Source organism: Rhagoletis zephyria, unplaced genomic scaffold, assembly GCF_001687245.7.
Source record: "Rhagoletis zephyria isolate East Lansing unplaced genomic scaffold, Rhagoletis_zephyria_1.1 Rzeph_scaffold_00292, whole genome shotgun sequence".
Classification (NCBI taxonomy): Eukaryota; Metazoa; Arthropoda; class Insecta; order Diptera; family Tephritidae; genus Rhagoletis; species Rhagoletis zephyria.
The window spans coordinates 187,129-198,933 of record NW_016157376.1 but is presented as its reverse complement, the minus strand read 5'-3'; the positions used below and the strand labels follow the sequence as shown (position 1 = coordinate 198,933).

General features: G+C 33.2%; 2 protein-coding genes across 2 annotated transcripts in view; both read left to right on the top strand.

Moving 5' to 3' along the window:
- The window catches only part of LOC108358752 (uncharacterized), a 181,723-nt gene that overhangs the window by 38,048 nt on the left and 131,870 nt on the right, over positions 1 to 11,805 (top strand). The window lies entirely within an intron of this gene.
- LOC108358754 (uncharacterized) lies at positions 46 to 6,071 on the top strand. Its single transcript, XM_017610226.1, has 5 exons — positions 46 to 1,037; positions 1,271 to 1,359; positions 1,520 to 1,701; positions 1,757 to 1,910; positions 4,251 to 6,071. The coding sequence occupies exons 2-5, from the start codon at positions 1,305 to 1,307 to the stop codon at positions 4,436 to 4,438; spliced, it is 579 nt and encodes a 192-aa protein (XP_017465715.1). The 5' UTR covers positions 46 to 1,037; positions 1,271 to 1,304; the 3' UTR covers positions 4,439 to 6,071.

Here is an 11,805-nt window from a genome sequence, read left to right as displayed (position 1 = left end):
AGTAAAAAAACAAAAAAGTGAAATTAATAAAAAAATTGATGAAAATCGTTGGAAAAATATGTGCTGTGTACTAATGGGAAATGAAAATAGTGAAAATGCGAGAAGAATAGCTGAATCTGGTAGTGAGAGTGTAAATGGTGAGAATAGAATTGTAGAATTGGAGCCGAAGACGCTTGAATCCAAGCTAAAATATTGGTTCCAGGAATTTACACCTTCGTTTCGTTGTTGCGCGAGCTTATTAAATATTTTAAAAAGCGAAAACCTGAATGTGCCTCTAAGTGTTGGGTCTTTGTTAGATCACCCCGAAAAATGTGTAGCGCCCACCGCTTCCATATTGGCGTAAAAATACAATTGAAAAAATTAGCAAATGAAATTCTTCAGGAAAATCCAACTGCAGTTCAATTACATATAGGAATTGACGGTTTACCCTTGTTTAAGAGCTCGCAGGTTACTTTGTGGCCAATTTTGGGTCGAGTTGCCAATATTAGGTGTAAAACAGTGTTTTTAATTGGATGCTACGTTGGTAAAAAGAAGCCTTATAATATTGAAGTTTACCTTCAGGATTTTGTAGAGGAAATCAAGGGACTATCGGTTGATGGTATTTCACTCAACAATGTAAGCTATAAAGTTGTAATTCGAGGGAATTTCTGCATCCAAAAGACTTTTTCGCAACACCTGTTCCTTCCTGGGACCTTGGAATCAGTGTCGTAAGTACTGCAAGCTGTGGCCCAGAAGATATATATAATATACAAGATATTCACTGCAAATTAGTAGGTCTACCGTTTAAAGAAAATATTATTTTGTTACCATTAGTGCACAGCTACATATAATTCTTATAAACATATTTCAAATTTCCTGCAAGAGTTTTTGATTATGACACTCTTGCAACAAATGTGCGATATATATAATACATATATATTATTAAAAATTAATGAATATAACTTTAAATAAATTGAGATTGACTGATTGATATTACAAGCAAACGCATAATATGGCTGAAATTAAAAAATTGACGAAATAATTTGCTGAGTTACAAGGTAAGAACGTTTTTGATATTTAAATTCTTATCATATCTACATATCAATACCCAATATCGGCAATTCTCACAAAAACTACTTTGTGATGTTAGAAGACATTTGGTACTTACCTGTCATCACTGGTGTTAATTCTGACTTTGCAATTTAATTTGTTAGAAGTGCAGATAGAGGGTATTGAATATAAGCCCTCGATATGTATGTGTGTACATATACTTATTTTACAATAATTTCAGAATCACTATTGGAACAAACCAGGCAAATACAGTCATGGAGAAAAACTTTATGTTGGAAAACTTAAACTCGGAAATAGCTGCAATGAAAGGTATCTATCATAATAAACGAAATGTAAGAACATATCCACTCACTACAGCTTAAGTCGATAGTTTGACTTTAATGTAATGTTCCACATCCACACACACACACCCCACACAAATAACAGAAATAAGTTATGTCTTTAACTCAATATGCTGTTTATTTTACAGATTCCAATAAAAACGACATGGAGGTACTGAAAAACGTCTTATCTGAGCAAGTCGTACTATTAAAAAAGGTGGCGCAAGACTTATTTCCAAGCGATAAGTATTCTGCAATTTTCCCTATAACAATCCAACATGATTTGGATGACGTAGAAGATTCAATCACCGCAGAAAGTCACGATCAAATGGTATAATATTTAATTTAAATAATTTTACATTAATTTTAGTCCTGTCTTTATTTAGATTTCTAGCGTATTTAATTTAATTAAATCTGGGGGACTAAAATCCAACATACGCTCAATTTTTGCTGAGAAAATTGTAATGAATTACAATTTTGAGGGAAGGCAGCGGAAAAAATCTTTAAAAGCGTATCCAAAGCTGATGGATATTTTATTTCGTAAGTACCTTCTTTATATATATTCTATATAATGCATACGTGCGCTCGCTCCATTATATCTGCGTACACCCTTATTTTTTTAAACACAATGTTTTGCAAGCTATATACAAAATTAAGGAAAAATTAATGAATTTTCATCGAAATTTTAAACTTTTTACTCAGCTTTTTTGAGACAATTTCTGGTATGCAGTTTCATAGCCCATTCAATTTTGGTATAATAAAGTGCAAGTTTCAAGTGGCTTGAAAATACTTTTGATTTTTAATATTTTTTTTTTGCTGACGGCTCTAGGCATTTTTCTCCATACAAGGTATGAGCGAAGTATTTTTTATATGGAAGAGAATGCCTAGCATCGTCAACAAAAACAATTGTCAAAAATCAACGGTATTTTCGAGTCACTTGAAACTTGCACTTTATTATACTAAAATGGGCTATAAAACTGCATACCAGAAATTTTCTCAAAAAAGCTGAGTAAAAAGTTTAAAATTTCGATGAAAATTCATTAAATTTTCCTTAATTTTGTATACACTTTGAAACTTTGGTTTTGTTTGCAGCATGATCCGTATTTTTGTAAAAAAATATCAAAAAAATTATAACTTGCAAAACATTGTGAATGTTTAACAANTATAACTTTAAATAAATTGAGATTGACTGATTGATATTACAAGCAAACGCATAATATGGCTGAAATTAAAAAATTGACGAAATAATTTGCTGAGTTACAAGGTAAGAACGTTTTTGATATTTAAATTCTTATCATATCTACATATCAATACCCAATATCGGCAATTCTCACAAAAACTACTTTGTGATGTTAGAAGACATTTGGTACTTACCTGTCATCACTGGTGTTAATTCTGACTTTGCAATTTAATTTGTTAGAAGTGCAGATAGAGGGTATTGAATATAAGCCCTCGATATGTATGTGTGTACATATACTTATTTTACAATAATTTCAGAATCACTATTGGAACAAACCAGGCAAATACAGTCATTGAAGATACTAGTCATGGAGAAAAACTTTATGTTGGAAAACTTAAACTCGGAAATAGCTGCAATGAAAGGTATCTATCATAATAAACGAAATGTAAGAACATATCCACTCACTACAGCTTAAGTCGATAGTTTGACTTTAATGTAATGTTCCACATCCACACACACACACCCCACACAAATAACAGAAATAAGTTATGTCTTTAACTCAATATGCTGTTTATTTTACAGATTCCAATAAAAACGACATGGAGGTACTGAAAAACGTCTTATCTGAGCAAGTCGTACTATTAAAAAAGGTGGCGCAAGACTTATTTCCAAGCGATAAGTATTCTGCAATTTTCCCTATAACAATCCAACATGATTTGGATGACGTAGAATATTCAATCACCGCAGAAAGTCACGATCAAATGGTATAATATTTAATTTAAATAATTTTACATTAATTTTAGTCCTGTCTTTATTTAGATTTCTAGCGTATTTAATTTAATTAAATCTGGGGGACTAAAATCCAACATACGCTCAATTTTTGCTGAGAAAATTGTAATGAATTACAATTTTGAGGGAAGGCAGCGGAAAAAATCTTTAAAAGCGTATCCAAAGCTGATGGATATTTTATTTCGTAAGTACCTTCTTTATATATATTCTATATAATGCATACGTGCGCTCGCTCCATTATATCTGCGTACACCCTTGTTTTTTTAAACACAATGTTTTGCAAGCTATATACAAAATTAAGGAAAAATTAATGAATTTTCATCGAAATTTTAAACTTTTTACTCAGCTTTTTTGAGACAATTTCTGGTATGCAGTTTCATAGCCCATTCAATTTTGGTATAATAAAGTGCAAGTTTCAAGTGGCTTGAAAATACTTTTGATTTTTAATATTTTTTTTTTGCTGACGGCTCTAGGCATTTTTCTCCATACAAGGTATGAGCGAAGTATTTTTTATATGGAAGAGAATGCCTAGCATCGTCAACAAAAACAATTGTCAAAAATCAACGGTATTTTCGAGTCACTTGAAACTTGCACTTTATTATACTAAAATGGGCTATAAAACTGCATACCAGAAATTTTCTCAAAAAAGCTGAGTAAAAAGTTTAAAATTTCGATGAAAATTCATTAAATTTTCCTTAATTTTGTATACACTTTGAAACTTTGGTTTTGTTTGCAGCATGATCCGTATTTTTGTAAAAAAATATCAAAAAAATTATAACTTGCAAAACATTGTGAATGTTTAAAAAACAAGGGTGTACGCAGGTATAATGGAGCGAGTGTTTGTATGTATATATGTTCCTAGGTATGTATATACTCCTCTGATAATATGATCTATATTTTTTATTTAATAGGAGCTTCACAAAAGCTGGGGAAAGACCAAAAAGAATTCGAGGCAGATCTTAAATTTGGTTTGAAAGCTGTGAAAAATAAGTACCATAAAGCCAATACTCTAAGGAGAAAACTTCAGCACAATAAAAACAACGAGAAAGAGGAAACTGAAGAAGACGAAGAAAACGAAGAATCATATAGTTCGGAGTAAACATTATTTATTAGTTTACTTGATTAAATTTATGTTATCTTACTAATGAATTTTTTTCCAATTGACTGAATTGATTTCGGAGAAATATTTTGAGTGGCCCATAAGCAAAAAAAAAAATATCCAGAAGTCAATGCGCTTTTTAAGCAACTTCGAACATGCACTTTATTTACCACCACTATGTGGGCTACAAAAGTGCATACTCAAAATAATTCTCTGAAATATTATTAAAACGCCCGAAGTTTTTACGAAAGTTGGTTGATTCTTTTTAAAATATTGCCCAAAGTTCGAATTTTGAATTTATGCGGTTTTTGTTAAAGACTAAACTATATTCCTATAACAAAATAAGTTAAATAACAAAAAAATGAGTTGCTTACACTTGTCAATATGTGGTGCGCTTATACATAATTACAACGCAGTGTTTTCTGGAACGCAACTATTATTTGGTTTATTTTACAATTTCCAACACTGCACAAGTGTTTCAACAGCGTATGAACTATTTTTTATGTAGTTTTAATTTGTTTAATTACACGATGCTATAGTGACAATGTGGTATTCCAAACATTTTTGTATTTTTAGCACTGTGTTATCACATACATGTATAGTATGTAAGCCTATCAAATTTGCAAGACTGAATATTTCCTATATTTTGTATTATTTTTCAATATACATTCAATCAATAAAGTTTAGGTACAGAGAGTTTTTTTCAATACGGGAAAAAGTTAGCGATAGATAAATTATTTAAAAAACAATTGCCCGTATTGCCAAAAACTCTCTGTAACTAAACTTTATTGATTGACTGTATACAAGATGCGCCTCAACTGAATTTAAAGGAAAATTTCGATTACTAAAAATGGCTTTGTGTATTCTGAATCTAGATTTTTTCTAATTTATTTTATAACAAAATTAAAAAAATCATTGGATAGCTTTTTGCAAAAAAATCATTTTTATTATTTAAAAAAAAATAATTTTGACTTATTCTAAAAAAATCTACCAAAAATCCAGTTTGGCAGCTACATATTCCCGATTAGACGCATTTTGTGCACTTATTATATATTATCTAGCTTATATAGATTATCTAGCTTCCAAGCCCAATTTTTGATAGATTTTTTAAAATTTAAATTCAGTTCAGGCGCTCTGTGGATAACGCAAGCACCTTATCAGTACAATTTAGAAACTTGTAATAAATGTGTAACATTAGATCAAAAAATACTTTATAATTTCTGCGTTTGCTTCTCAGTAATCAAAAGATCAAGGTCTTCTATAGCTGCTTCTCAGTTTATTAGTAATGAAGGCTTTCTGCGTTCACTTCTCTACAATGGAAAGAGCAAGGTATTCTTCGGTCGCTTCTCAGTCCACAAAATCGAAGCCTTTGTACGTTCGTTTCTAAGTAAGCGAGAGCGCATGCAATTCTTCATTCGTTTCTCGGTGCATCAATACAGCAAGACCTTTCACTTCCGCTTCTGAATGGTAAAATAGCAAGGCGTTACCGCCAATGACATGCCTAGGTTAAATCAATGCCTTCTGGAAGTGAGAGTAGAACCGATTGGTAACCATTTTCTCGATTCCAAGTTCACTTCTGGGGTAAGTGAGTTTTTTGCTGGGATGTTCAATCAGTGATCGCTGTTTAGCTCAAATACGTTTATGTGTGTATGTATGTGGTATAGCGCAGTCACGTCGCTCATTCACATCTCTTTTGCCTTTGTGAGCTCGTGTTTGATCGGCACTGATGTACAGATTTTTCGCGTAGCTATGCGCTGTATTCGGCAACCAAATAGGCTTATGCTTGTAACTTTTTGTAACTTAACACCCAAAAAAAGGGTGCTTATCTTCCAAGAATAAAAAATATAAGTATGCCACTCTGCGTCTTTTTACAAATGCTTCGTTTAAAAAAAAAAAAAATATTAAAATCGGTCTAGTACTCGTTACAAACGTACTCCATATAATCAATTTTATATAATAGTATAGATGTACATATATATTTCGAATGAAAAAAAAGCATCATGAAAGTAGTAAACGTTTTGAATTTGCATTAACAAAATCGGTTCATAAATAGGTCTTTTATGGGGTCCGTTTTTCGCAAATGCTTTTTGAAGTGAAACTTCTTTAGCTTCGGTTGGTTGGTTGGGAGTAAATTGGAAAATTCAACGGAAATTGCACACGGAAATGGTGCAACGGAAATGGTTGGGGCTCAAACAAGTGCTTCTTGTGTACATGGTATTAATTTAACAAAAATTTGCTAATAAAAGGTTAAAGAATAACACTTAGAAAAAGACCAATACAACAATGAAAGTAAAGGTGACTACGTACATAGATAAAGAAAAGGATAATGGCAAAGGTAAAAATGAAAACGAAAACAAAGAGGCGTAAAAATAAAGGCAAACATTAAAACCAAGGTAAATTTAAACACTTTACTTATATACGGGCAAAGCTGGAAGGAGAATATGTAGATGAAGAAAATGATAAACAAAAAAGTAAAAACAAAGATGAGGATCAGGATACCGATAAAAGTAAAGATGAAGATAGGGGAAGAAAGATTAAAATAAAGGTTATTAAAGCGGAAAGGATATAGAGAGAGAGACACAGAGACTCAATCTGGGAACTATTTTGGGATTTTAGAGATTATCGGGATTCTCGAAACTTATTAATAAAATAATCGATATTTTTATCGGTTTTGTTATCGATATTTTTATCGATTTTGTTATCGAAATTGTTATCAATTTTGCCATCGATATTTTCGGAACTTATCGATATAATAATCGATATTTTTATCGATTTGTTATCAACTTTGTAATCGATATTTTTAACTATTTTGTTAGCGATATTTTTTATCAATTTTGATATCGATATTTATCGATTTTGTTAGCGAAACTTATCGATTTTTTTATCAATTCTTTTATCGATATTAATGCATTTTGCTATCAATATTTATCGATTTTGTTATTGATATTTATCGATTTTGTTATCGGTATTTATCGATTTTGTTATCGAATTTTTTATCGATTTTGTTATCGATAATTTTATCGATTTTGTTGTCGATATTTTTCGATATTGCTATTGATATTTATCGATATTGCTATTGATATTTATTATTGAACTGACCATGTATATATATCGTTTGTTAAAAAAATTTGTTATTGAATTGCATAGTTCAAATTAACATTAGTGATGACAGCTAAGCACAAGATGGGTTCAACATCGGAAAGTAGTTTTTCTGAAAATTGCAGATAGCTTTTATTGAATATAAGCCCTCGATATATTTATTATGACACAAGATATTGATTAGATATGTAACGTAAGTTTCACTTCTACTGTGTGGCCCAGGCACACGTACTTTTCTTCATCACGCAGGTAGCTTATACTTTGAATTTGAACGAAATCGGTTATAAATAACTCGACTCCCGCACCACCTAGCGGGTCTATTTTTGGTAAACGTATTTTCCATCATGCTGGTAGCTCACATTTTGAAGTTAAAAGAAATCGGTTCATAAATACGATTTTTATAAATAAATCGACTCCAGCGCTACCTAGCGGGTCTATTTTTCGCATACGTATTTCTCATCATGCAAGTAGCACACGTTTTGAATTTGAGCGAAATCGGTTTATAAATATCTCGACCCCAGTGCCGCCTAGCGAGTTTTCTGGTAGCCTATAATAGGACCATATATGCAAGGTATACCTCTGAAAATTTTACTGAAATCTATGCAGTAGTTTTTGAGTTAACTCCGAACAACGAAAACGGCTATTGCTTTATATATATAGATAGATTATACATATTTTGTTCGGAGTTGAAGTTTCCCTACATATACAACACGATAGTATACGATACTATCGAAAATATCGATAGTATTTTTCAAACTAACGAATGGCGTCACTATCGATAGTTTTGCAGATCTAGGCTGCGGTAATACTGACTGTTCCTCATATACACAATACGCCATCGTTTGTACTTTGCTCCGATATGAGTAGATTTGTTCCGTTTTGTCGAAATAATTTGAAACCTCTACTCCGCTCAACTGAAAATCTGCTCCGTTTTGTTGCATCAAAAAATTTACTCTTCGAACAGAAATAACAAATTAAAAGTTATATTTGACCTTTTTATCGACACGATTGTTACATTGGTGAACTACAGCAACTTTGCAAATACACTTGAATTCGGGAATAGGCCCTCACAATCGCCCGATTTAAACCCGATCGAAAAAGATTGCTCTATCTAAAGTTCTGTAATTGCGTCGTTGCCCACCGATGTAACAATTGTCCCGGTAAAGAAAGAATGAAGTAACTTTTTATTAATTTTAACCAAGGCATTTTAACTTTAATGATAATTGCTCGCTGGATTAAGGCGCCTTTACACGGGTCGATTTTCTAGTAGATTTTTGTCGTTCAACCAAAATCGACCCGTATAAATGACATCTCAACCGTAAAATGTAAATGCTTTGGCTAGTCGATTTTCTAGTCTACAGAAATGGACCCTTGTAAAGGCAGCTGTAGCCCCTTATTTAGTCCTAGAATACAGTGATACAAGGAGAAATGAATTGTTTTTTATAAAGATAAGAAATGCACATCTACTACGAAAACTTGATTTTTACTCCCATTTTCGGAGTCCGAACCCAGCAAAGAGCGCTCGATAAAGGTCAGCTAGTGATCAGTATTGCCAAGCTTTTTATTTAAAAAAGCAGGAAAACACTGACAATAGCGCAATTTTCCCAAAAAAAACACCAAATTTGTGTTGCTGTGTTTAATGGTATTTTTTTTGCATATAAAGCTGTATGTTCAAATATTTTAAGTAATCACGCAATGTCACTTGTAAATATTTCCAACTATGCGCAGTTAATCAATTTAATTAATTTAATTAGCAAAATGTTTTTTTATTCGTAAAACAATTTGCAAAACTTTACTTGGTTTCTCTAGCGGCTTTATTTTCATGTAATTGCTTACTTTTGTACAAATGCGCACATCCAGCTAATTAGCAGAATATTCTATGAATTCCGTGATAGAGATTGTGTGAAAATATTGCGTTTGCATTATTTGGGAGCATATTATCCTGAGGAGAAGCTCGGCCAAACACTAACATATGTGTAAGTCAACGGATAAAGTTTTCCGTACGTTTGGAATGAATAAATCAATTAACAAAATAAATACAATGTCACCGTAGAATCACGTTTTTATTATAAAATTACCTTGAAAAGGGCACCAAAGATCGAAACAAGCGCTAAACTAAAAATTTTCGCGTTTTAGTTCCCTAAACGCACTTAATTTATTGCGAAAGGCACAAAGTTGGCAACAGTTATAGCGGTGTCAAATTTCCTCATATACAATCATGGACAGAGAGTGACCACCTGCTTAAAGAGCCAGCAAGTGTTACGCAAGAGGTAAAGCAGTTCTCAGGGTAAAGAGGGTGTGAAAAATACATTACATCATACACCCCCACTTTCATGATCTTCATCGCACAGCAGCTGCGGAAATACTAAAGGCTCTGTTATGCATACTTGGCAGTGCATGCACTGCTATACCATTTTTACGTAGAAATCAAAAACCAACAGACTTCTACGTATGTACTGCTGTGCGTTGGATAACCGCTTACACGCGGAGCTCATTTAACCGATTTCTTATGTGATAACTCTCAAGCCATGCCAAGTATGCATAACAGAGCCTTTACAGTCAACAGCAAATTCAGCATCTCTCAAAAACGAAAACAATTATCATAAAAACATACATGAGCCGTGATGGACACTACCACAAAAACCACGAGCTAAAAGTGAGCATACTTGCACTGCTTTACCATTTTTACGTAAAAATTCTACATAGAGCGCACAGAAATGAGCACCACTTTGACACTGAATCACTCACCAAAAAGGGGTTGTGTTGGAATTTTTTGTGACATTTGGTACTTTTAAGATAATCACGGTGGAGAGAATACAGAAGGTGGCGCCGATCGCAATACCGCTAATCGGCTCTCAGTGAATTTGACAGAATCAGCTGTTTTGCTGGCGTCACAGTCGAGTTGACAGCAGTAGTGATGTGCTGAATCAATACTTTCAAGTATTGATCGATATTCGGTACCGATTTAAAAAGTATCCAATACTCTCGATACTCGGTACCGAAACATTTAGATTTTGAATAAAAGCGCACACAGGCCAAAGATATGGAAAAAACGGCTCAGGGGAGACTCGCCTATCAAAACCCGAATGAAGGAGCCAATACAGCTTTTAATACTGACACCGTCAGCAAAAAAAGATAAACATTAAGTAAACAAAAAATATAAATAGCCAAAACTGGTAAATATGTCACTTAACTTAAACAGCTGACCGTAAGTGCATATAACATGTTTATAAATTTATTTATTTGAATCTACCACACCGATACTCGGTACCGAAACATTTAGGTTTCGAATAAAAGCGCACATAGGCCAAAAATATGGAAAAAACGCCTAACAAAACCCGAATGTAGGAGCCAATAGAGCTTTTTTACTGATTCAAATGAAAGATGTATATATGTCGGTTCGAGGCCATAACGCAGAGAAACTCTTACTTGTTTGAAGCATTTTTGTTCCAGCTGAATCGGACGATATCATTTTTGGAGGCCTAAGGGCAGATTCTATAACCAGCTAGCGACAATTTTCGAATCGGTATCGGTTTTGTTGACGTATGATATGAAATATTTTTTACGCCAACAAGTGCGATATCGATCCGAAACTTGTCGCTAACTGGATAGACCTCCCCCCTGAAAAGCTTCTTCATCCGTTAAAGCATTTTTCTTGGACCTTGGATCGACTAAGGTTAAAACTGATAAAATAATATTTCTCTGTTGCGATAAGTTCAAGTGTTTTAGCCGATATCATATAAATTAGTAATGAAAGTTTTTTCTAAACCTGAAATGCATATAATGGCGAAGGTTTAATGTACAGAATCGGTATGGGATACCGAAATGGAAGTATTGGGTACCTAAATCTTTTTTAAGTATTGGGTACCGAGTATTGGGGACAATTCAGCACATCACTAATCGCCTTTATTCTCGCCGCTCTCAGTTGTCAACTCTACGATGACGTCACGCTAAAATTACTCTCACGAATTTTGCTGCAATCGGCGCAATCTTGTATTCTATCATTCTTGGAAAAGTACGGCATAGCATTGTTATTGTCGGACGAAGTACTGGTGGCGGACCGACGAACAATAACATGAACACATAAACACATGACACCTACGTTATTGGTTTTTGTGCGTGAGAATTAAATTGCGATACATGANGTGTATTCTATCATTCTTGTAAGACAGACCCTGCAGTGAAATCCCAAACTAGTCAGGAAAAATACTAGTTTACAACTAGAATTCCCTGACTGAAACCGAACTAGTTCGAAAATGACCAGACTT

Bases quoted from the DNA above. Each gene is read 5' to 3' on its own strand.
- LOC108358754 (XM_017610226.1), top strand. From the start codon at position 1,305: ATGGAGAAAAACTTTATGTTGGAAAACTTAAACTCGGAAATAGCTGCA. The intron at 1,360-1,519 runs GTATCTATCATA...TTTATTTTACAG, and splicing joins GGAAATAGCTGCAATGAAAG to ATTCCAATAAAAACGACATG. The intron at 1,911-4,250 runs GTAAGTACCTTC...TTTATTTAATAG, and splicing joins GCTGATGGATATTTTATTTC to GAGCTTCACAAAAGCTGGGG.